This window comes from Heteronotia binoei, chromosome 5, assembly GCF_032191835.1.
Source record: "Heteronotia binoei isolate CCM8104 ecotype False Entrance Well chromosome 5, APGP_CSIRO_Hbin_v1, whole genome shotgun sequence".
In the NCBI taxonomy this organism is placed as follows: Eukaryota; Metazoa; Chordata; class Lepidosauria; order Squamata; family Gekkonidae; genus Heteronotia; species Heteronotia binoei.
Window position 1 is genome coordinate 99,807,163 of NC_083227.1, and position 27,217 is coordinate 99,834,379.

At 41.3% G+C, this 27,217-nt stretch overlaps 1 protein-coding gene across 1 annotated transcript in view; it reads right to left on the reverse strand.

Moving 5' to 3' along the window:
* The window catches only part of IARS1 (isoleucyl-tRNA synthetase 1), a 150,601-nt gene that overhangs the window by 41,043 nt on the left and 82,341 nt on the right, over nt 1-27,217 (reverse strand). The window contains exons 18-22 of the mRNA XM_060239879.1: nt 14,679-14,826; nt 11,294-11,414; nt 10,350-10,441; nt 10,098-10,175; nt 1,283-1,404 (exon numbers count right to left, since the gene is read on the reverse strand). Of these exons, the coding sequence (XP_060095862.1) occupies nt 1,283-1,404; nt 10,098-10,175; nt 10,350-10,441; nt 11,294-11,414; nt 14,679-14,826 (561 nt within the window). The remainder of the gene's footprint in view (nt 1-1,282; nt 1,405-10,097; nt 10,176-10,349; nt 10,442-11,293; nt 11,415-14,678; nt 14,827-27,217) is intronic.

Below are 27,217 nucleotides of genomic sequence, written 5' to 3' on the forward strand. Positions count from 1 at the left end.
AATTGCTGAGCAGTGAGGTTAAAACAGATAAAAGGAAGTACTTCTTCACCCAAAGGGTGATTAACATGTGGAATTCACTGCCACAGTAGGTGGTGGCGGCTACAAGCATAGACAGCTTCAAGAAGGGGTTAGATAAAAATATGGGGCAGAGGTCCATCAGTGTCTATTAGCCACAGAGAGAGTGTGTGTGTGTGTGTATATATATATATATAATTTTTTTGCCACTGTGTGACACAGAGTGTTGGACTAGATGGGCCATTGGCCTGATCCAACATGGCTTCTCTTATGTTTTTATCAGTTGGAGGGAGTTTTGGTCCACTGTTGGACATCCTGATAGCCCTTGGGTTTTGGCCTCTGTGTGACACAGAGTGTTGGACTGGATGGGCCATTGGCCTGATCCAACATGGCTTCTCTTATGTTCTTATTAGTTCTTAATTCGTCAATCAGTTGTAGGACTCAGGCCTTTCAACACTCCTTCCAAAATTAGTGGTTCTGGAGCGGGCAAACACTTCTCATCTTCCACTGTGAAGATGGAGGCAAAAAATGCATTCAGCTTCTCAGCCATTTCCCTATCCTCCTTCAGTAATCCTTTTACCCCTTGGTCATCCAAGGGCTCCGCTGCCTCCCTGGCTGGTTTCCTGCTTCAAATACATTTGAAGAAATTTTTATTGTTGGTCTTTATGTTTTTTGCAATATGCTCCTCATAGTCCCTTTTTGCCTGCCTAATCACAGTCTTGCATTTGATTTGCCACAGCCTGTGAAGAAGGATATGAACAAGTGAACAGTGATTCCTGAAAGTTCATATCCTGCCACAAATTATATTAGTCTTTTAAGGTACTACTGGACTCTTGCTCTTTTCTACTGTAATGTTCTACTTCCCTGTAATTCAGAAAAACTGCTTTCCTTTGGTTTAACTTACTTTAAACAAATATGCTTACATTTGCAAAGAAAGATGGATGTTAAAATTGAAAATTAAAAACCAGTCCTAGTAAAAACTCTAACACATCCTCACTGTCCTCTGTCACCCCCAGGAACTCCTTGGAGTGGAAGGGTGGGATAAAAAATGATCTGAATAAATAACAATCTCTGGCAGCCTTACTAATGCATATATTCTAAACTAGTTCTTCTGAGCATATTAACTCATCTCATGGTGACCAGGACTATCACCATTCATCCATTAAGAATTCATTAAGAACCACAAAATGTTACAAAGTGTACAAGAGCATTGATAGATCACACCTCAAGGAATTGTCATCCACTATAGGTCAATGGAGTCTCTTACCTGACTTGAGGAAGCATGAGGTAGTGAATACTATCTGTGTTCTTGTCCTGAACAGAGGCTGAATCAATCAGAGTCTTCAAATTCTGGTACATCAGTTCAGTGATAAATGGAGTGTAAGGTGCCTAAAATGACAATTCTATATTATCTCATTATTCATATGCATGCCCTGTTTTTCAACGTTCTAAATTCTAATAATTGCTAAATGTTTTTGTATGTCCAATTATTAAATTCTACTGCCTAGAATTCAAGCTTTCCTTCACATTTTCTTACAGAAGTGCAATATTAATATTTGACATTACAAAGTGTAATTTAGTTCTAGATGCAAACCAGGTAATGCATGACAGAAAGAGCTTCCTCTTGGAAACTGCATAATTAGAGGGAATTAAAGCAGCCAGATCACAAAGTTTACCACCATCTAATGTTGGTATTTTAAGCAAGAAAAGTTGTTCTCTTCCCTAGTTTTTTTTTATCATCTAACAGATAGCCATTGAAGCACAGAAAAGAGCCCACTTCAAGAACAAGGAAGCCCAGGGATGATGAAAGTCTATAAATGACATAACTGTGCAGATCAAATGAGTGAAATGATAGGAAGGGGATCATGCTTAGAAAAACAGGTTTCTTACCTGTAACTGATGATCTTCGAGTGGTCATCTGTGCAGTCACACTGATGGGATTAGGCGCCTGCGCCGATCACGATCGGTAACTTCAAAAGCTGCGGATTTCCGCGCCCTAGGCCCGGCGCGCATGCGCACAGCCCCACTGCGCATGCTCACCGAGCCCGGGGCGGACATCCCGCCAGTTCCTTCTGACCGCTGCATAATCCAATGATGGACCGGCAGCAGAGGGGAAGGAGGGCGGGTAGTGTGACTGCACAGATGACCACTCGAAGATCATCAGTTACAGGTAAGAAACCTGTTTATCTTCTTCGTGGTCTCTGTGCATCACACTGATGGGAGACTAGCAAGCCAATGTCCTACCTGGAGGAGGGTGCTCCGGTTCATCAGTAAGACAGCGACTGCAGTACCGCCTGGCCCACCGAGGTGCCTTGATGCCATCTCAGGTCCAACGCATAGTGTTTCACGAAGGTATGCGGTGACGACCACGTGGCTGCTGCACAAATGTCACCCAGGGGCACTCCTCTCATAAAGGCTGCTGAAGTGGCCATCGCCCTCGTGGAGTGCGCTTTAATGGGGCCAGGCAAAGGTCTCTTATTTATCAAGTAACAGAGCTTTATGGTCTCTGAGATCCATTTTGAAATCCTCTGAGCTGAGGCCTTCTTTCCTTGAGATGCCCTGGCATAGGACAGAAAAAGTCTGGAGTCCTTACGGAAAGGTCCCATTCTGTGTAGGTAGAAGGATAATGCCCTCTTGACATCAAGTGCATGGAGTCTGCGCTCCCCTTCCGTCGCAGGATTGGGGAAATACACCGGTAGGTATATTTCTTTATTTAAGTGGAATGAGGATATCACCTTGGGGAGGAATCTGATATCTGGCCTCAACCAGACACCTTCAGCACTAAAGCGTAAGTATGGGTTGTCACAGCGGAGAGCGGCTAGTTCCCCTACTCTCCTGGCCGACGTAATGGCTAAGAGAAAAGCTGTCTTCCACGTTAGCAACTGCAAAGGACATGACGCCATAGGCTCAAATGGTTTCCCCGATAAGGCGTGTAGGACTCCAGGGAGGTCCCAAGCGGGGGCTGGGACTCTTACTGCAGGGTACAGTCTGGCAAGTCCACGAAGGAACTTCTTAGAGTCTGGGTGTGAAAACACCGAGTGGCCTTCAATGCTTGCGTGATTGGCTGATATGGCAGCCAAGTATACCCTAGCTGATGACACTGCTAATCCCTTGTCGATAAGGGTGAGGATGAAATCTAACACCTTGGAAAGGCCCGCTGTAGCTGGGTTTGCTCCCTCCGATGAAGCAAACTCCACAAACTTAGACCACTTGTACTCATAGGACTTTCGTGTGGATAGTTTTCTACAGTTCAAGATAACGTCTTGCGCTCTGGCTGATAAAGGGGGAGTTATAGCCACCACGCTGTTAATTTCAGGTGCGGTGCATCGTGATGAGTCACCTTCCCTTGATGCGACACTAGCAGGTCCGCGGCTGGTGGGAACTGATGGTAAACCCCCTCGGATATGCGTAGGATTGGGGCAAACCAATGTTGTCTCGGCCACCACGGGGTGACTAGGATCCCCCGTGGCCTTTCGCTGTGAATCTTGTGGATCACTCTGGTTATGAGCGGGATGGGAGGGAACAAGTACACGTGTTGTCCCTTCCATGGCAATATCAGGCCGTCCCCCAGTGATCTCGGATCTGCTCCCCCCCTGCAGCAGAATTCCTTGCACTTTGAATTCTTGCGCGTCGCAAACACGTCTATTTCCGGTGTTCCCCACCTCTGAAAAACTGGACGAAGGAATTTCCAGTTCATTTCCCATTCGTGGAGTACGGCACCCCCTCTGCTTAGAGAGTCCGCACAAGAGTTGAGAGTGCCCGGAAGATGTGCTGCAGTCAAGGTCGTCCGTGTTTCTCTGCACATCTCCCAGATGCGTAAAGCTAGTAGACAAAGCTTCCGGGACACCGTGCCCCCTTGTCTGTTTATGTATGCTAGGGCTGTTGTGTTGTCTGTAAGGATTGCCACCGATCTGTTGGCAAGTAGTTTTCGGAATGAGATGATGGCATGATGGATTGCCAGCAGTTCTAAAAAGTTTATGTGAAATTCTAGGTGACATGGAGGCCATCTGTCCCCAACACACATGCCGTCCAGATGTGCACCCCAGCCCCATAGGGATGCATCTGTGGTTATCGTCAAAGATGGGGCCTCCCTGTGAAATGGGGCACCTTCCATTAGATGTTGTCTCTGGTGCCACCACCTTAGAGAGAATAGGACTGGTTCTGGAATGTGCATTCTGCGCGACGGGGGGTCCCTCAGGTAGTTGAATGCATTGATGAACCATAATTGGAGCATCCGCATATGAAGCTTGGCAAATGTAATGACTGCTGTCGTTGCGGCCATCAGGCCTAGGAGGCGCTGTATCTGTTTCGCTCTCACCGTTGGTTGTGGAGAAATTCTGACACAAGCGAGATGATGTCGTTTGCTCTGTCCGGTGGGAGAAACGCCTTGCACTTTCTTGTATCTAAGATTGCTCCTATGAATTTTGTCCTTTGGCATGGTTGAAGATGAGACTTTTTGTTGTTGACCTGTAGTCCCAATTTCTGTAGGAGGGTCAAGGTTATCTGGATGTGATGTAGAAGACGATGTTCGGAGTCTGCCACCAGTAGCCAATCGTCTATATAGGGAAACACCATTATCCCTTGCAGCCTGAGGTGTGCTGCTACTACTGCCATGGTCTTCGTAAAGACCCTCGGGGCTGTCGAAAGTCCGAACGGCAATGCCCGGTACTGGAAGTGGGATTTCCCGATAGTAAACCTGAGGAACTTCCGATGGTCTGGGTGGATACTTATATGGAAGTATGCGTCCTGCAGGTCTAACGTGGCCATCCAGTCTCCCTGATTGAGTAGGGGTAGAATGTTTTGCAGTGACGTCATCCTGAACCTGTGAGCGGTGATGAAAATGTTTAGAGCTCTCAAGTCCATGATAGGCCGGAGGCCACCATCCCGCTTGGGGATTATAAAATACCGGGAGTAGAATCCCTGTCTTTCTTGATGCTGAGGGACTGCCTCTATTGCATTTTTGTTTAGTAGGGCTTGTACCTCTTCCTTCAATATCGGAGAGTGCGTGGTGTGGACGATTGTAGGGACAGTAGGGTGTTGTTGAAATTCTATTTGGTAGCCCCATAGAATAATAGAGAGGACCCATTTGTCGGTAGTGATTTTGGTCCAAGCTGGAAAGAAAGGGTATAGTCTTGTCTGGTTCCCAGGGGATGGGGATGGGTAAGAATACAGGGGGAGACAGTCAAAGGCCCTGTTTGGGCTGCCGATTTCCCTTTTGGCGAGGGGTCTGAGTAGAGGGTGGTGAGTATTTTGACTTTGTACCATACTGGGGCTTAGAGAAAGATCCCGAACCTTTGGGTCTCCACTGCTGGTCCCCCTGCTGTTTTGAGAACGGTTTCTTGTTCCAATTTTTCGACCAAGGTCTCTTGGTCTGTGTTTTCGATGAGGTGGATACCCCTAGGTTTCTTGACGTTTTAATACTTTTATCTAACTCTTGTAAAGCGGTGTCGGTGGTTGCACTGAACAAACCGGTACCATCGAATGGCAAATCTTCTATATACGATTGTGTATCCGGTTGGAGGGCCGTCGACCTTAACCACGAGTGTCTTCTGAGTGTCACGGCCGAGGAGATGGTTTTTGCCCCTATATCGCCAACGTGCTTTGCGGAACTGATTTGTTGTTTCGCTAGTAGGATTCCTTCTTTTTGCAGCTTCCTGACAGCTGTCTTTGTTTGTTCTGGGAGAGTAGGTAAAATGGAGGAGAGTTGGTCCCATAGGGCATATTGGTAGCGTCCCATGCACGCTGTGTAGTTCGCCATTTTTACGCCCAGTGAGCCCGCTGTATAGAACCGCCGACCCAGGTTGTCCAACTTCTTGCCCTCCCTGTCAGGGGGGGTTGAATGGGTCTTCCTAGCCTTGGAAGAAGAGGCGACGACCACCGAGTTCGGCTTAGGGTGGTTAAATAGAAATTCAGCAGTCGACTCCTGAATCCTATACATGTGGTCAAGCCTACGAGACGATATTGGTGTCGACGCAGGTTTGTCCCATGCGGACTTGGCTGTGTGTAACATGACCGACGTTAGAGGGAGTGCCACTGCCGTGGAGGTGTCCAGTTGTACTACATCGAATACATTGTCCGTTACTACTGGTTGAGGCTGGACCGTAGTCAGGGCCAGTGTCTGGGCCATGCGTTTAATAAGGTCCCCATAAGATTTTAGATCTTCAGATGGAGATATCGGTTGTTGTTCCTCGACCTTCTCCGAAGGGGATGGTTGCTCCGGGGAGGAAGGGGTGCCTTGGTCTTCTGAGGCAGACTCTTCCCCCGACTTAGAATCGTCTGGCGACTCTGAGTGCTCTGACCTAGGACGGGGTTCCGGGGTCTTGTCTGGTTCTGGGGATACTTTCCCTTGTCCTCGGGGTCGAGGAGAGCCTTGCTTTGGTGGCTTTTCGGTAGTCGGGGCCTTTGCCAGCGATGCCGATGGTGTATGCCTCGGTGTATGGTAGGAGGTTCTGGATCTCACCGACGCCTCAGATAGCTGATCCCAGTCCATTTGTCTGGGGGGTATCCAAGGAAAAACTGAGGGCATCTGGCAAGATCCGTATAAGTACTGCCACTGTCTCTGGTCCCATGGTATCGGAGGTGGTGGCTTCCGGAGAGGTGAGCTGTCTCTGGGCTTCGATCTCGGTGAACGATCGACCGGTGATCTGGTCTTTGTCGATTCACGCGATCGGTGCCGACGTCTAGGGCTCCTAGAGCGGCTATGTGATCGGTCCCGAGGTCTGCTTCGGGAGCGATGGCGGGGGGTGAGAGGTCTACGTGGGCTTCGAGACCGACCCCTTGGGGGAGTCACCCGGTCGTCTCCCTTAGGTTGCGGGGATGGGGTTCGAGGGCGACGTTCGTCCGTTGGACTCTGCTCCGTTCCCGAGCGTTGGGTAAGTTCGATATCGGAGTCCGATGAAATCGCTATCTGTGTCGACATGGCTGAGAGTGTCGGTAGACTATGGCGACGGTTCGGCGAGGCGAACAGCTTAAGCGGTGGGATCTTCTCGATCGTCTGTACCGATGGCGACGTCGGGGTCGAGGAAGCAGAATGCCCACTGGATTTGGGTTTGTCTGCCTTCCTTTTCTTCGTTTCGGTGTGGGCGACCTTCTCCTCCCTAGGCCGTTTTGCGGGCGTAGAGGAGTCCGACTTTTGTGCCGAGCCCGCTTTCTTGTTGGGGCGATCGGTGTCGGTAAGGGCCCCGTCGGTATCGACCGACTCGGATGTCGACGGTTTTGGTGTGGTCGACATCTTCTTCGGTGAAAGCGCTCTCTCCAATAGCGCGGCAGCCAGCCGGGCTGCACGGTTTTTCCTCGTTTGTTTTGAAAACCTCGAACAATATATGCACGAGTCCGGAATATGGGATTCCCCAAGGCAGAGCAAGCAGAGAGAATGACCGTCTGGAGGGGCTATCTTGCTGCCACACCTCGTGCACCTCCGAAAAAATCCCCAGCGCCTTTCCATGCGTGGCGGGAAAGGGTAAGGGGGAGGGGAGGGATAAGGAAAGGAAAAGTGGGAACTGGAAGGGAGTTTCCAGACGTCGTTCCCTCTTCTTAAAACGAAAATAATAAACTAAAACAAGAAAACTTTGAAATCCACAGTCTAATAGATATAGGAAAATTTTTACCGACCGTAGCGAAAAAGATCGACTGATCCGAGCGGCGGTCAGAAGAGAACTGGCGGGATGTCCGCCCCGGGCTCGGTGAGCATGCGCAGTGGGGCTGTGCGCATGCGCGCCGGGCCTAGGGCGCGGAAATCCGCAGCTTTTGAAGTTACCGATCGTGATCGGCGCAGGCGCCTAATCCCATCAGTGTGATGCACAGAGACCACGAAGAAGATTTTTAGGATACATTTTAGGATCAGTACTGGGTCCCATGCTCTTTAACTTGTTCATTAATGATCTGGAGTTGGGAGTAAGCAGTGAAGTGGCCAAGTTTGCAGATGAAACTAAATTGTTCAGGGTGATGAGAACCAGAGAGGACTGTGAGGCACTCCAAAGGGATCTGTTGAGGCTGGATGAGTGGCCGACAACATGGCAGATAAGGTTCAATGTGGCCAAGTGCAAAGTAATGCACATTGGGGCCAAGAATCCCAGCTACAAATACAAGTTGATGGGTTGTGAACTGGCAGAGACTGACCAAGAGAGAGATCTTGGGGTCGTGGTAGATAACTCACTGAAAATGTCAGGACAGTGTGCAATTGCAATAAAAAAGGCCAACGCCATGCTGGGAATTATTAGGAAGGGAACTGAAAGCAAATCAGCCAGTATCATAATGCCCCTGTATAAATCGATGGTGCGGTCTCATTTGGAGTACTGTGTGCAATTCTGGTCACCGCACCACAAAAAGGATATTATAGCATTGGAAAAAGTCCAGAAAAGGGCAACTAGTATGATTAAAGGTTTGGAACACTATCCCTATGAAGAAAAGTTAAAACGCTTGGGGCTCTTTAGCTTGGAGAAACGTCGACTGCAGGGTGACATGATAGAGGTTTACAAGATTATGCATGGGATGGAGAAAGTAGAGAAAGAAGTACTTTTCTCCCTTTCTCACAATACAAGAACTTGTGGGCATTCAATGAAATTGCTGAGCAGTCAGGTTAAAATGGATAAAAGGAAGTACTTCTTCACCCAAAGGGTGATTAACATGTGGAATTCACTGCCACAGGAGGTGATGGCGGCTACAAGCATAGCCAGCTTCAAGAAGGGATTGGATAAAAATATGGAGCAGAGGTCCATCAGTGGCTATTAGCCACAGTGTGCATGTGTGTGTGTGTGTATTTGGCCACTGTGTGACACAGAGTGTTGGACTGGATGGGTCATTGGTCTGATCCAACATGGCTTCTCTTATGTTCTTATATTTAATATTAAATTTAATGTCAATTTATTTAATTTTACAGTTTCTCATGGAACCCGCCCTGAGCCTGCTTTGAAGGAAGGGTGGGATATATAAATCTAATAAAATAAAACATATGTATATTCTGATTGCCTATTGAGCTTGGAAATTTAGACACCATTGGCTAATTTTTTTTGAGGCCTTTAATGAGGCCTCCTATCATATTAGGAAGCATCTAGGCAGAAATTACCAGGCTTGCCACTTTCCCACTATCAGTCCTGAGGTCAGTGGAAGAAAGATAATGTTACAAAAGACACTATTGAGCAATGGCATAATGTCACTTCCCAGGGAACAATGTCAGTCAACTCTAGCAATCACTAGACAGTCTATGGTTTTACCACAGAGTTTCCATCAATTCCCATTAAAAGACATAACTGCACTTCCATATGTTCCCTTGATGGAGCCCCATTCCCTTACTATATTCTGAATAATGGCAACTAGACTTGGGAAAGAAGAAGGATCTGTCAGCACAGCAAACAGTTTTGAAACCTTTTCTGCTGTCAATGGACTAGTCCTCTTCTCTTTCTCTCATAAACGATGTAGAAGCTTCAGGGTATCACTGCTATCCCTACTATAGGCAAGTCAGGCACTGAGGATTAAGATACTGAAAGTGCGTTTATCAACACTTTGAGGACAGAAGTATGGTATTGAATACTGCCCTGTCCACAAGGCTAAATGTTGCAAGTTGAGAGCCAGGGCTGTCGATAAATCTGTGCTTACTGCTTAAAATAACATTTTCTACCAAGGTAACAGACAAGGTTACAGAAGAAAAACTCATTTCTAAGAACTAGATACATTCTGCAAACTAAGCAGCCATGCATTTTTTACTATATGCATCATTTATTCTTTTCTTAGTCAGCATTATTTATGCTGGTTTTGTTTATACGGCAGAGTAAGGAGCTAAGGTAGCGGACACCTACTACTATCCACTTAATTCTGTCACTTCTGAGATGTCAATCTGGCATTGCCTACACACTGCCAATTAGATTTCCAGAAACATTTTTTAAAAAATGAAAGCTATGATTGTCAGGACACCAAATTATATCCCCATTCCCACAGACTTCAAGGAGTCACAGCACACACAGTGTGTTATATGCCCTCTGTTTTCCAGTGAAGCATCATTAACTTTATAGGACAAGAAAGCTTCCGTAATTAAGTGTGTAAGAGAAGTCATAAAAAGGACTAAGTATAAAACAGTTTGCCCTCACCATAAGTCTGCACATAGAGAACAGAACACTGAATAAGGTTTCTAAGGCCATGATGCAGTCATCAGTTCCATTTTCACCCTAAGTGATTGTAGAGACAAAGAGATCACCATTTTTAGCCCAAGTTTTGATTTTATATGCTTACATAAGAACAAGATTTCAAAAGATATACAAATTACTTGTATTCCAAAACAAATTACTGACTTTCCTAATCCCAACCTTCATGTGTGTAAACTGAAAGAAGAAACATCCTACCTTTAACCTCCTGCGATTCATTCTGACATACCAGTTGGTAAGGATGTCCACAAACTTTACAAGTCGAGGAACCACTGTATATAGCCTGTAGGCTGAAGGTGAAAAAACAACACTGAAATAACTTAACCTTCTGGTCACAGTTTTCTTTATTTAAAGTCTTGCAAATTTAATGTGAATGTTCAGACAATACCTTGACACAATAAAAAATGCTAATATTCTTTCCTTGCAAGTCCAAGATGGCACTGATTCACTTGTAATGCTAACTCATGATTAAGTCCAATGTGTGTGTGTGGGGGGGGGGGTTCTAGTGTCCTAGCTCCATTGATGGACCTTTTGATGGCCCTGTTTTTGTTTTGTTTTTGGCCACTGTATGTGTGTTGGACCAGATGGGTCACTGGCCTATGGGGAATATTTGCAACAAAGAAGGGAGAAGGAGGGGTGGATGGCATGATCCTAAGGCTGGGTAGTTACAAAATCATGGTTACCAGTTAGCATTATTATCTTCACCAGATCAGTGTAAGAGATACTGTATACGCCACTCTTTTTCTCAATGTATCCTTGATGACACAACATTCTCCCCTTCTCCATCATTTTCACTGATATTTTAACATTTTGAGTGGTTGCTTTGTGGTTTTTGTTTTGTTCTAGTATTACTATTTTAATTCTATTTCCTTATATTGCAAAAAAACAAAACTAAAAAATAAATTCTATTTTCTTATGAACTACCTTGAGAGTTTATCAGTCATAAGAAGGTAAAGCTAAGCAAATAAAAGACACAACCACAGGCTTCTCAAGCTATATTACCTACACTGATGGACCCACAGTCTGATTAGGTATATAAGGCAGGTTTGTGTTTGTCAGACAAAACACTCATCAGATCTTTTAGATCACTTTATTACTCCAAATGGACATAAATTTCCTGAACTTGGGAAACATGCACACACCTGCCATTTCTACTTTGAAGAAATGAATGAGTGACTGTGTGAAGGAAAGAATCCACTTGTCCATGATGTTGTTGTTTTCTTTAACTGTGTTCTCATTGTAAAGGAACTCCTTTCCCTCCTCCTGTGAATATGGAGACAGATATCAATGGGCATTACAGTTTTAGAGCAAAACAAAGATTCCTCTACTGAAGCCTAAAAAACTTCAGCCAAGAAGTAGTAATATCTGCAGTAGATCCACTCAATTAGGAACATTGAGACGTATTTGCTGTTATGCAGCAACTTAACTGAAAATAGACGTTTGAAGCAGTTCACGGGGGCCAGGAGCAAACATATTCATGAGAAATGTTCTTATATATGCAGAAACAATAAATTTGCATTGGGGGGAGGGGAGTAAAAAGTCATCAAAAGTGAGTGCCCTTGTGAGGGAGGTTAGTTTTAGGACTTTCTTTCTTCTGGTGTACTAAAAAATAGCAGCATTCAGTATAGCATCAGTAGTTCAAATTGCCAGGCAAGCAAAGCAACATTACATAGCAATAGCTTCAATTGCTTTAATAAGATTAGATAGCTTGAAAAGTGCTTCAGTCAGAGATAGCTGCTTTCAGGGTTCTCATCTGAAGACCTCTTATTTGAACTCTGCTGCCATTAGCAGTGGTAGAAAGCACTTCAATTCAGCCCTATGGAACATAATGTTATGCAAATAGTTCAGCTGACTGAAATTTCAAAGCTTAAAAGGCTGTATGCAACTTGGAGCCATTTTGCCAGAAGGCTTGGATCTAATATTTGCCTCTTACATGAAAGAGCAAGTGGTCAGCTCGTCTCTCTCATTCCAGGCATCAGTTGCTGAAAGCTAGATACAGCTCTCACTTATTTAAGCAATGCTGAGCCATGTTTCTATATCAATTCAAAAGAAATCCTTTCATTTGTATCATTGCAAAAGCTCTCAGTTACGCAAATGCATCTTGGAGGCATAACACCACTCAACCATAAGGATTTAACAGAATCACCAGAGCAATACGCAGGCACCAAACCCTAGCTCAATTATTTTAAAATACGACAGAGGGAAACTGTCATGTTTTAGGGCAATCTGAAGAAGAGAATTAACGCTGCCTTGGGAGCCTCAGAAATAGCTGATTAATTATGAAGTTCTCCTTGCAGAGGTGAGTGCTAAAAATGTAAACCAATTTCCATCACTATTTATTGAAGTCTGCTGCCTTTATTGCTGCTAACAGCAAAGTCTCAGAAGTGGTTTTAACACCTCACATGTGATCTATTCAAGCTACCAATCTCTTACTGGATGTACTCAGTCTTTTCAAGGTGCCACTGGACTCCCTGTATACTGATGATTTTTAGGGTTTTTTAGGGTTGTTTGGACACAGGTCAAACAGTCCGTGCACAGTGTGAGTTGGCAACAAAAAGCAAGTCATCCAAATATGAATATACTGTTCAACCTTGGAGTCTAAGCTAAGAAATGATTATTGATGTACAATTTGCAAAAACTCTTGCTAGACCAAAAGGCAACACATTGTACAGATAAAACAGCACCTTCATAGAGGAATCCTAAGTACTTCCTGCATGAGTCACATACAGTGACATGGAAGTAAGCATCCTTCAGATCAATGATAGCAAACCAAACCCCATTAGACAAAAGGGGTAGGGCTTCTTGCAACAATAGCATTCTGAATTTTGGCACATGAAGAAAGGTCCAAGATAGGTCTCTTACCACCCCCTTTCTTGTCAATCACAAAAAACCTAGAGAAGAATCCCATCTTGTATTAGTCTTGGCCAGATGGCTCCCTTCTCCAATAGCGCAATTACCTCTTTGTTGAGGAATGGCATACACTGCGTTTAAGTAATGGGAGGAAGATGGTAGGGGAGCAGAGAATGCAACTTCAATATATAACCACCATTTATTATTAACACAGTTGTAACATTTAACTAAAAACTGTAACACACAGCCAACCTATTCATAAGGAAATTATTCTTATCTAGTCAGGGTACCTCCCCCCAACCTCTTCACTGCTGCTCTCTGGGTGTCTGTGAGGGATGTTTGTTTCTGCATCTATTCTGTTTCCACCCTTGTGGTTGTTGGGAGTATTGGGGCCTTGAAGAGTGCTATGAGGGGGTCTGGTAACTGTAATCAGAATATCTAAAGGGCGTTGGGTACTGAGAACTTTATGAGTTCCTAGGCCAATATTTCTGCTTATAAGGGTCAGTAGTATTGGGTGTAATGGTCAAGGATCTTGCAGTGATCTTATATTTCCCGATGCAATCCAGTACTACATCTGTCTGGTCGCTGAATAAGTCCTTCCCCTCTAAAGAGAGGTCCTCAACTTTAGCCTTTGTATTTGGTGGAAGAGCTGAAGACCTTAACTAAGAATACCTCCTGAACACAATTTCCAATGCCATCAATCTACTATGGCAATTGGCAGTATGGCGAGACACATTTAACTTCTGTTTACCCAGCTTCTGGCCTTCTAAAATGAGAGCTCTGGCCAACAGTTTCTTGTCATCAGGCAGTAAGCTCACTAATTGAGACATTCTATCCCACAATAACATTTGAAGGCAGAACAATCAGCAACCTTCAGTCTCATCGCTCCTGATGAATACACTTTTCTGTCTAGCAAGTCCAGCTTTTGGCTTTCTTTATTCACCAGAGATGAGCGGGAACTGGAACAGCCTCTAGCTGGCAAAACTTCAGCTACTATGGAGTTGGCTTTGGGATGTTGGAAGAGGTACTTGCTGGTTTCCTGTTTCACCTTATAGAAGTTTCTAGCTTCCTGAAATCAATGCAGGTTTGGTCCAAGCATTCATGGCAACATCCTGCATGCCCTGTAGGAACGGCAAAGCCATCAGGCAAGACTAAATGCTAATCCTTCCAACCATGTACTCAAGAAGTACTCCAACTATGCAGGTTCAGACTTCTCTCCCTTCCAATTTTATTCTGATTGCAGTCAAATAATTCCACTTCTACCATTAAGTACATGAACAGTTTCCTTGTGCCTTTTTAAAAAAGAAATGCAGTTTGCATTTGATACAGTCTCATTTCACAGAATGCATGGAGATAGTTTAAAGCAAATTAATGAAGTTATGCAAATATTTTGGAAGTTTTGATAGCTGGTTTTGTTAAAGGATAGTATTCACTATCTGCGTAGTACTTCTCTGTATCCATTCGTCCTGCCCTCCCCTGCACCTGGTCATTTCTATAGCATAGCCTCAACTCCAATTTATTTTAAAACTGCATTGATTCATCTTGCATATATTACTAGGTGTGCCGTCAGAATGGTAGAATATACATATGAAAACATAAATTGGCCAGCATGCTGTCTGACTTGAAATGCCATAATAAAAAGGAAAAATTCAGTGGTAGTGTCTCAAAGCTTTGTACCTTAAGTTCCAGAATGACGACATTCTGAATGAGGAAGCGATATGCATTGTACCATGGCAGGAAAACATCCTTCAACACATCCCTTACCCCTTCCTCCTTAAACCTCAGGTTTTCTGCTCTTACCACAGGAGAGTTGATGAGGTACAGCCTGTAAGAGGACACAGAAATGCAATTATGTATTATGAAGAATTAGCTTAAAAGTAGAACAAGTTATCAATGTGGCTAAGAGTGCTGGACTAGGATTTGGAGAAGAGTTGGTTTTATGCCCTGCTCTTCACTACCCAAAGGAGTCTTGGAGCAGCTTACAATTGCCTTCCCTTCCTCTCCTCAAAACAGACACCCTGTGAGGTAGGTGGGGATGAGAGAGCTCTGAATGACATAAGGTCACCCAGCTGGCTGCATGTGGAGGAATGGAAACTCAAACCTGGTTCTCCAAATTACAGTCTGCCACTCTTAACCACTATACCAAGCTAGCTCTCAGACATGAGTTCAAATCTCCACTCTGCCATGGGAGCTTGCTGGGTAGCCTTGGGCCACTCAAATGCTCTCAGCTTAACCTATCTCACAGGGCTGTTGTGAGGATAAAATGGAGACAAGCTGAATAACGTAAGCTCCTTTCAGTCCCCACTAGGGAGAAAGGAAGGGGTATAAGCCATATTTAACATGAAAAGCTTCACTGTGTTAAGTGCCTGACCCCAAATTATGCTGAAACTCTAAACATTTTATTCAATACAAGTGCCTGTCTGTCTTTTGAGACAATTTGAAGCAGTCATCTCCATCTTGAGTGATAACTAGAAACACAGCTTTTACAGTTTTACAGCCCCAATTCTGGAATGTTCTTGGAATGCCAGATTTATTACACCCTTCTGTTGCCACCAGGATTTTAAGTGAGATTTGTTCATTTTCATCTCCCCTTCTATTTAATTATTGGCTTAATTCTTGGCATTTTCCTCCTTGCCTTCTGCTTGATTATTGCTTTTAGTTTTTCCTTTTAAAATTTCTGTTATTAAACTGCAGGTTTTCATGTTCCCTACTACCTGACATGTTTTTGCCATATATGTTTTCAGTTGCATTGTATTTTTGTTGTTGTTGTTATTATGGTTATTTTAGCTATTCTTATTATGTTGGAAGCCGCACCAGGAATGAATTCTTTGGTCAACAGATGGAATACAAATGTTAATTTAAAAAAAAAAAGACTATTGAAATTATGTATTCTAATTATACTTGCAGTCCCCCTTTCCCAGATACATAATAAATATTAGCATTTGTAACACCACTCCTTTCCCATTGTTTGCCCCTTTCTATTATCAAGCTGATAAATGGAACTTAGAAACCCATTTCTAAAGAAGAATTATGTTCTCTAGTTTGCTGCATCCACTGTCCCTTTTAAGTAACTGCTTCATATTTCCAAATGGACAGATGGTTATCTGAACTTTACCAGCATTATGCATAATAAATAACTATGCACCTTACTTAAAATACCAAACAATTAAACCCATACTGTAAAACAGGGGTGGCCAGACTTGCTTAATGTAAGAGCCACACAGAATAAAAGTCAGATGTTTGAAAGCCACAAGACATAAACATCAGAAGTTTGAAGAAGGAAGGAGGGGGGAGGGAGAGGAGAGAGAGAGAGAGAGAGAGAGAGAGAAGAGAGAGAAAGAGAGAGAAGAGAGAGAGAAAGAGAGAGAGAAAGAGAGAGAGAGAGAGAGAAAGAGAGAGAGAAAGAGAGAGAGAAAGAGAGAGAAGAGAGAGAGAGAAAGAGAGAGAGAAAGAGAGAGAGAAAGAGAGAGAGAGAAAGAGAGAGAGAAAGAGAGAGAGAGAAAGAGAAAGAGAGAAAGAGAGAGAAAGAGAGAAAGAGAGAAAGAGAGAAAGAGAGAAAGAGAGAAAGAGAGAAAGAGAGAAAGAGAGAAAGAAGAAAGAAAGAGAGAAAGAAAGAAAGAAAGAAAGAAAGAAAGAAAGAAAGAAAGAAAGAAAGAAAGAAAGAAAGAAAGAAAGAAAGAAAGAAAGAAAGAAAGAAAGCTTTAACATTAAACACATTCTCCAAGCTGTCAGCTGGTTTGGTTTGCAGCAGTGATTTAAAGAGACAAATGCCTTCTCCAAGTTGGCCAATGGGGTGGTAGGGGCTTCAAGAGCCACACAATACATGTGAAAGAGCCACATGTGGCTCCTGAGCCACAGTTTAGCCACCCCTGATCTTAAACAACAATCCAGAAGTTGACAAGGTACTATGGAAAAAAGTGCAAAAATCAATGGGCTGAATAACTGCTTTCAGGAACAAGATGCCAATCATCAAGTAAAACAAAAAATGATGTAAAGTATAGATACAGCTTACTCCAATGCAGATTAAGGGAAAGTGCAGGAAATTGTCAACTTAATATCAATCATCAAATCTACAACCTTGAAAATGCTGCACTCAGATGTGTAATGCAGGAGCTACTCTGCATGTTGCAGAAATCATGGGCTTGGATCAATCAGAAACTTCTAGTGATGGGAGGGATTTCTATTAGCAGAATGAAGCTCCCCCTCCCCATTCCTATGGCAGCCTAAAATGCTCCCCAAAATATTGCTCCGGGGGGGGGGGATTCTGCATTGAGAAGGAGAAGCTAATCTCCACTGGATCCTATCTCTCACTTCATGTACAAGCTCCCACTGCAGATACATTTTTAAAAAAAAAAATTCAGCAGTTTTTCATGGTACAGGAGAGGGGGTGGAGAGATATGGTTACTCCAGTTGCACATAAGAACCTTAAAGATTTGATGAAAACAGTTTTATAGTGAAGCTAACAGTGACTAGTTCATCCTTTGAACTCAGTTTTCCTTGGTCCAAGGTTATTTCTCTTCATCCTACAGTATTGAAAATGCCCTGGATATCAGGTGATTCTATGAAGGCCTGAAGAAGTGGGCCTTATAATAAAGTACAATACAACTTAGATGCAGTATTTGGAGAACAGGGTAATTGTATGACTAACTGCATGCAAAAACCGAATGCAAAAACCGCATTTAGAAAAAATTTTTAGCTAATGATCTAAGTGACCTCAAGTAAATAAACAATAAATATAGCTGTTGTTGGCATACCACACCCATGTGATTCCAAAAAGCAAGATAACACAATGCTAACTGCCCCTGCTTTCATCTAAAATTTTCCATTCTCCTTAAGCAGCTTAAATGTGTAACTATTCAAAAGTAGTGCGTTTACCAATATGCCGAGGATATTTGTATGAAGTACTTAACCAAAATTTGCATAAGAGAAAGAAAATAACTTTCCACAGAAGCAAAATTAGCTTAGTACAGACAAACGAAAACCCACAAGAAAGTCAGAAGTAGCTTAGTCTATAAATGGAACACATCAAGTGCCTGACATCAAGCACTTCAGATAAGTTCAGACAACTGAACTGGAACACTCTCTCCTTAAATGAACCCAGAATTCTCTGTGTGTGGGAGTATGTATAAATAAGACATTACCGTACTCATATCAGATAGGAAGCAGGCAAAACAGATTCGACTTTTTAAAAAAATGGGCATAATAATGAACACTCTTGAGACTTTGGCATTTTCATCTAGGTAAGAAAGAAAATAAATATACTCAAGACTGCAATATTTTATTCTGCAAATAGGAACTGTTATTTAAGCGAGGGAGGGAAACTGCAGCTAACATTTCAAGGTATTCCTACCAGAATGTTCTCAAATTCCTTACAGCAGTAGTCCTTTTGGAAGAATAAATTCAGGGTGACTTTTGGGCCAGGGACACTCTGTCATCCTAACCTACCTCACATGGTTCTTGTGAGGAAAATGAATGGGAAGGATATAACACCACCCAAGTTCCTCGGAGGAAGGGGCGGACAAAAACAAAAATACGGATGGATGGATTGATCAGTGTTTGGCTTAAAAAGGGGTATTTTATCATTCATTTGGAAAGCAATTTTCCACTCAATTTTAACACAACAGTTCAACATAAGGGCAAACTCACAAGATTCTTGAACATCACTCTTCTGGGCCGTATCCTTTCTCTCATTCTACACATAAGGCCACTAGTGGACCTTGTGGCATAAGAACTCACAAGTTTTAATGGCATGCCTAGACAAACTGATTTTATGTGATTTGAAGGAAGGAAGTACTGTGAACAGTTTGAACTTATCCTCAAAGTATTTACATTTAATTTCATACGAAAATTTGCAAACTTCTTTTAAAGCCTCTTCATTTGTGCAAATGAGATAACTCGCAGCAGACTGGTTCATGCAGACATACCATCCACCCCACATGCTTGAGAAACAACTGTCTCCCAAATTGAGATTTAATGGACAAAGTGCACAAAACAGTTGACATTATACACTATGGTAAAATTTCATAAAATCAAACATTCCTTTATCTTGTCATTAGACATAGAAAAGACCTTTGATACCCTGAAATTCAAATTCCTTACAATTTTGCTGAAATGTGTTTTGAAACCATCTTTCCAGAATGTGTTTTGAAACCATCTTTCCAGAATGTGTTTTGGAACCATCTTTCAAAGAGATATTTAATCCATTCATCACCGACAGCTTCACTACACATTAATGATCTTCAATCACCAGAATTTTCATTATTTAGGGCAGGGCTGGGGAACCTCTGTCCCGAGGGCCATATACAGCCCTCGAGGTCATTTGGTGTGGCCCTCGGGGATTGCTGGACCAAACCGAGCCATGTGGTAGCCCTCCCTGGGATCTGGCTGGCCAGCGAGGATCACGGGGCCCAGCTGTGCTGTGCAGCAGCCTCCCTAGAGCCAGGCAGGGATCATAGGGCCCAGATATACTGTGTGGCAGCCTCCCTGGCCAGCCAGAATTGCTACAGGGCCTGGAAAAGTTACTGTCACAGTTCAGTTTGCACTTGATTATCCCAGATGGTGTGGCCTAACATGCTAATATTAGGGGATGTGATCTAATATGCTACTGAGTTCCTTCTGAGACTTATGCATTTGCCTAGGGCGGCGGGCCATGTGTGTGTGTGCGCGTGCCAGATTAGGGTCTTCCCACATGACTTCAAATAGAAAAACAATTATTTGCATTACTTTTGCTGGCCTGAATCAGTCTCCCTCAGCAGAGCACCGTTTTTAAAGTTGATAATTTTTTATGGCCTGCGAATGATGTTATAAATAACCATATGGCCCTTTGCAAAAAAAAAAAGGTTCCCCACCCCTGATTTAGGGGAACAAGACAAGGACGTCCTCTCTCCCCATTGCTTTTTGCCCTTGCTATTGAACCTCTGACACAAGAAATTCGGCACAATCCACTAATTTTAGGTATTCAAATTGGTCAAACTCATGTAAAAACTAGTCTTTTTTGCAGATGACATGACATTTTATGGTTCACAACCTTCTACCAGTCTTCCTGCCCTACAGAAAGAGGAATTTGGTGAATTATCAACAAAAAATGGTGGTATACCCTTTCAACATTCCACCTGAGACAGAGGCTTCAGTTAAATCCAACTACACTTTTCAATTGACTAAGCGCTACTGGTTTTACCTTGGTGTAAAGATTTCCCTTAACTTATCAGATTTGGCAAAATTTAATTGCACGGATGCCAACAAATCTATTATGAACTTTCTAAATCATTGGACTACAAAGTTACTATCTTGGCCTGAAAGAATAAGTACAGTTAAATCATTTTTACAACTAAAATTTCTTTTCTACTTCAGACCTCTTCCTGCTTACCTCCCTGCTGCTCTTTTACGAGGCTGGCAACAAAACCTAAACAGCTTTATATGGACTTTTAAGAAACCAAGAGTTGGTTTTCAGACCATGTGTCATCCAACTAAGAAAGGTGGTCTAGCAATTCCTGATCTACAGATGTACTACAAAGCAGTCAAACTAGCTAACTTAACCAAGCAATACAATTCTTCCTTTCAAGCAGATTGGAAAATAATTGAAGGCAGCTATCTAATCTCTCATTCCTTTCAACATTCATTACAGATATCTCATAATCACAGATTCTCAAGTAATATTATATACCCCTTTCTGGAAGCAACCTTTCAAACATGGGACATAACTAGAGACAAAATGGCTCCTGCAACATCTCCTCTGGCTACTTTTCTTGGGCAATCATGATTTCCACCGGGATTGTCACCTAAGGCATTGTCACCAGACCCTCCTAAGGGATTCCTAAGGGATTGTCACCAGACCCTCCTCTGGTCCTCTACTAATCTGACTAATTTTATAGATATCTCCTCTAATGAACAACTCCGAGAGAAAGTAACTTTGGAACAATTATGCAAATCTGGTCTACCTTGGTTTTAATTTCTTCAAGTTTCCCATTTGTTTCACTTCTAATTTATGGAGCAGTTTGAACAGATCTCTTATGAGTTTGGAATGCGGCATGAACTCTAAATTTCTTTGCTTAAAAGGCTCAATCTCAGCACTTTATAAAACTATATTGCTGGATACAGAACTTCCTTTAACATCGTATCAAATAGCATGGCAAAAAGATCTGGGTATTAATCTTACTACTCATCAATGGGATAAGATTTGGTCCTCAGCAACCTATACTTCACATTCCTTACCTATTCAACAACAGGAGATACATTTTTTGCTTTGATGGCATCTCACCCCATCAAAACTCTCATATATTAATCCATTTATGTCAATGTCATGCTGTAAAGTATGGGGCAAAAGGCTCTTTTTACCATTATTGGTCATGTAGCAAGGTCATAAAAAATTCACTTGATAATGAGACATTATGTCCCTAAAGATACAACTTTAATCCTTTTGGATTTATGGCCAAGAACTAGAATTTCTTGTTTTAAAACAATTTTATTGGTAACATATGGTAATAAATTTATATCTTACATCTTTAAAAAAAAAAGCTTCTTTTATCTACCCCATATATTACTTTCTACCCACCCATCCCTCCGTTACTTGACCCCCGCCAGTGTTATTTACTTAAAATGCAAATATCTAAAGGTACCCTTAACTATTAAAACAAAAATTTATATTCTTCTTCTTTTAAAAATTTAATCATTATCAAAGATTGTCCAATGTCCTTTTATTTTCCACTATTTTTCTACATATCTTCTAAACTTTTTCCATTCCATCTTAAAAACTTCTAAATCATAGTCTCTTAATATTCTTGTTAATTTGTCCATTTCACTCCATGTCATAACTTTTATAATCCAATCCCATTTCTCTGGTATTTTTTCTTGCTTCCACAACTGCGCATACAATGTTCTAGTGGCTGAGAGCAAGTACCAGATTAAAGTTCTATCTTCTTTTGGAAATGTTTCCATTTGTAGTCCCAACAGAAAAGTCTCTGCAACTTGGTTAAACTCATATCCCAAGATCTTAGAAATCTCTTGCTGAATCATCTGCCAAAACATTTTAGCTCTTTCACAAGTCCACAACATATGGTAGAAAGAACTTTCATGCTTTTTACATTTCCAACATCTGTCTGGCGTTTTATTATTCATCTTTGCCAATTTTTTAGGAGTTATATACCATCTATACATCATCTTAAAACAGTTTTCTTTAATACTTTGACATGTTGAAAGGTTCATAGAGTTCTTCCACAAATATTCCCAAGTTTCCATCTGTATTTCTTTATTTACATTAATTGCCCATTTAATCATTTGCGATTTCACTACTTCATCTTCTGTAGACCATTGTAGAAGAAATTTATATATACTTTTGGAATTAATTTATCATTGTCTCCAAGCAGAACTTTTTCCAATTCTGTTTGCTCTTTCCTTATTCCTTCAGTTTTAATATCATTCTCCACCAGGCTCTTTATTTGTTGCATTTGAAACCAATCATATTTATGATTCAATTCTTCAGCATTTTTCAGTTCTATTTTGCCTCTTTGTATTTTTAATAATTGATTATATGACAACCACTTTTCTTCGCCTATCTCAGCCATTATTTTTATTACTTCAGCTGGCACTATCCATAACGGTCTTCTCTCATCTCCATATTTCTTGTATTTAATCCATGTATTTAGCAAATTATTTCTTATATAATGGTGAGAGAAAAAACCATCCATCTTCTTTTTTCCATAATACAAATACGCGTGCCAGCCAAATTTATTTCTATGGCCTGCCAACACTAAAAGTTTTTTGTTTAACAACGTTATCCATTCTTTCATCCACACTAAACAAACTGCTTCCTGATATAATTTAAATTCGGCAGTTGAAACCTACCTCTTTCTTTTGCATCTGTCAAAATTTTCATTTTAATCCTTGGTTTCTTCCCAGCCCACACAAATTCTGAGATTTTCCTTCACCATTTATCAAATTGTTTGCCATCCTTCACAATAGGAATAGTTTGAAACAAATACATTATTCTTGGTAAGATATTCATTTTGATTGCAGCTATTCTACCCAACAATGACAAATTAAGCTTATTCCATATTAACATGTCTTCATCCATTTTACGCCATAACTTCTCATACTTATTTTTAAACAGATCAATATTCTTAATTGTTATCTCCATCCCTAGGTATTTTACCTTAGAGGTGACTTCACAACCCGTTAGTCTCTGTAATTCTTGTTGCCTGTTCATCCACATATTTTTACACAGAATTTTTGATTTTTCTCTATTAATACAAAGTCCCGCCAACTCCCCATACTCTTGTATTTTAGCTAGCAGCAAAGATGTAACTTGTATGGTGTTTTCATTTATAAACATTATATCATCAGCAAAAGCTCTATATTTGTAAGTAAATCATTTTATTCTTAATCCTTCTATTTCCTTTTCTCCTTGGATTTGCATCAATAATATTTCAAGAGTCATTATAAACAACAATGGTGAAAGTGGACAGCCTTGTCTAGTACCTTTGCTAATTTTCATATCTTCTGTAAGATCTGTGTTTAGTAAGTAAGTAAGTAAGTAAAATTTTATTTGTATCCTGCCCTTCCCGCCTAGGCAGGCTCAGGGCGGCTAACAACATCTCATACATATATAATAATAAATATAAAATCTTTAAATTTAACGATAAAACTTAAAATTTAACATCATTTAAAAACCAGTTAATGTATTTAAAATTCATAATTTAAATTAATCTGGCAGCAATGGTGGCGTTCTGACGCTAGTTTCTGCCAATTTGATTAATTCCGTGTTGACATAGGTCCTTGGACAGGACCATGTTGGCGGATCCTTGATTAATAACAATTCAGCAGTCGATATATGCTTGTTTAAAGAGGGTAGTCTTGCAGGCCCTGCGGAACTGATCAAGGTTCCACAGGGCCTACACCTCCTCAGGAAGCTGATTCCATAGGGCGGGGGCCGCGATTGAAAAGGCCCGTGCTCGGGTATTCTGAAGCTTGATCTCTTTCGGCCCAGGGATAGTCATTTTATTTTTTCCGGCTGACCTCAGTGCCCTCTGGGGTTCATATGGGGAGAGACGGTCCCTCAGGTAGGCCAGTCCTCGGCCATATAGGGCTTTAAAGGTAATAACCAACACTTTGTACTGGACCCGGTAGGTAATTGGCAGCCAGTGCAGTCCACGCAGCCCCGGCTGTATATGCTTCCATCTTGGGAGTCCCAACAACAGCCTGGCTGCTGCGTTCTGCACCAGCTGCAACCTCCGGGTCCGGCACAAGGGTAGCCCCAAGTAGAGGGCATTACAGTAGTCCAATCTTGAGGTGACCGTTGCATGGATCAGTGTTGCGAGGTCGCGACGCTCTAGGAAAGGGGCCAACTGCCTTGCCCGCCTCAGATGGAAGAATGCTGACTTGGCAGTGGCTGCTATCTGGGCCTCCATTGATAATGAAGGCTCCAGTAAAACACCCAGGCTCTTTACCTGGCGCGCTGATTTCAATGGCGCGCCATCGAAGGCCGGGAGAGCTATTTCCCCTCCCAGAGCGCCGCGACCCACACAAAGGACCTCTGTCTTCGCTGGGTTCAGCTTCAGCCCACTGAGTGCAAGGTTTACATACAACCTTGCACTTTGTTCAGAATATATTGATTTTATCATTCTTAAAACGTTTTCACCCAACTCCATTTTTCCATTACTGCAAACATAAAGTTCCAATTTAAATTATCAAATGCTTTCTCTGCAGCTGCAAAAAATAATGCTACTTCTTTTTCTGGATGTCTTTCATAATATTTTACAATATTTACAACAGTTCTAATATTATCTCTTATTTGTCTTTTGGGAAGAAACCCTGCTTGATCTTCCTTTATAAAGTTTATCAAATGTTGTTTAAGCCGTTCTGCCAAGATTCTTGTCAATATTTATAGTCATTATTTAATAGCGAAATTGGTCTGTAATTTTTTACGTTTGTGACATCTCTATCTTCCTTAGGTATCAACGAAATAACAGCTTCTTTCCATGTGTTTGGTACTTTCCCTTTTATTCTTATCATATTCATCAACTTCTGCAATTTTGGTATTCTCATCTTTAAAAGTTTTAAAATATTTAGCTGTATATCCATCAGGCCCAGGTGCTTTTCCATTCGCCATTGCATTAATTGCTGCTTCAATTTCTATTTTTTCAATTGGATCATTCAAAACTTTTCGCATATTTTCAGTTAAGGGCTCTATTTTTATCTTTTGTAAATAATCATCCATCTTCTCTTTCTTTATTTTAACACCTTTAAGCAATTTGGCATAGTACTTAAACATTCTCTTTTTATTCCCTCTTGAGTAACCACTTCTCTTCCATCTACCACAATTCAATAATTCTATTTTCTCTCTTTTTCTTCAATTGCCAAGCCAAATACTTTCCCGGTTTATTTGCTCCCTCAAAGGATTTCTGCTGAAGTCTTTTCAAACTCCATTCCACTTCTTTAACAAATGTCTCAATTGAGTTTGTAATATTGTAATTCCCCTTTAAAATTTTCTTTTTCCCTGGCCTTTTTCTCAACTCCCCTTTTTCTTTATTTCATTTTGAATGTCCAACAACTGTTTTTCTTTTACTCTCTTATCTTTATTATTCAAAGTAATCAACATTCCTCTCATTACTGCTTTTTTAGGCATCCCAGGATGTCTGAAAGTCAATATCCTCTTTGTCATTCACTTGGAAAAAAGCTTTAGTTTCATTTTCTAAGTATGTCACTATTTCTTTATTCTGTAGCAAATCTTCATTCAATCTCCATCTTCTCACCTTCTTGGACAATTTTGTAATCCACATTATTGGGTTATGATCAGCACCAATTTTAGGTAAAATCTCTATTTTCCTTCTTATAAGACCTAAATCTTTCATTCCCCACAACATGTCAATTCTAGAAAAAGTTTTGTGTCTTGCAGAAAATAAAGTATAGTCCTGAACTTCAGGGTTAAATTTCCTCCATATATCTTCCAGATTTTCTTGTTTAACCAGTTCAAAAAAAGACTTCGGCAATTTTCCTTCTTTACTATTGTTTTTTTTCCCTCCCGACCGGTCCAATGAGTTCTTAACTGTTCCATTAAAATCTCCCATTATCAAAACTTGGTCATAGGTCAATTCATCAAGCTGTTGTATAATGTCTTAAAAAAAAAAAATCCTTTGCACCATTAGGCGCATAGAGTCCCAATAACAACGTTTTTTTTCCCATCTAATATTTACTGCTACAAATCTTCCATCTTTATCTTTAAATACTAATTTTGGCTCCAATTCTTATTTAATATAAAAAACCACTCCCCTTTTCTTCTGTTCAGCCAATGAAAAAAATTCCACTCCCAATTGTTTGTTCCATAAAAATTTATAATCCTTTTGTTTAATATGCACTTCTTGCAAAGAAATTATATTACAGTTTTGTTTCTTTGTTTTGTTGCCCTTCTTTTTTGTGGTGAATTTAGTCCATTAACATTCCAAGACAATAATTTATAACATGGTACAAATTCTTTATTTTCTTCAAAAAAAATCTACGCATATCCTGTGTATTTCTAATTGTTATTCTTTTCCCCTGGAGTTCAAAGCTCAAGCCTTCAGGTATTATCCATCTGAACCTCATTCCATTGTCTCTCAATTTGTTCTTCTATCATTTATCACTTGCCTTGGCAGCTCCTTCATGATTCTCACTCTACTGCCTCCCCACTATCAATGTCTTTTCAAAGTTTTTACTCATAATCCTTCCCACCATTTCCTTTATCATATATCTTATGATAACATCTCTTGGCAAGTTATTTTTCTTGGCATAAAGTGAGTTCACTATATACATATAGTCATACATGTTTTTATACTCTTCAGGGTCTTCCTCTAAAAATTCTGCAATTATTTTTATTATATATTCTTTTAAATCACCATCCTTCGCAGGTACTCCTCTTAGACGTATCCGAGTCTCCATCAATTTGCAGTCATGGACTGACATGTTTTTTCTTGCATTTTCAACAAGATGGAATCATATACTTTCATTCTGCCTTCTACCTCCTGCACTTTCTTAGATGTTTCCTCTTTCTGAGATCTTCCATATCTTTTTTAATCTCTGCAATAATTTTTTTCCCCGATTCATTTATCATCTCTCTCACCCCTTTCATCATTCTGGCCTCCATTGCCTCCAATTGGTCCTGCAGTTTTTCCAATGAAGTAGCCCTTTACTGGGCTGCTTGTGTTCAGACATTTAAAAAAAATGAAAATTTGGACCTCACCAATTTC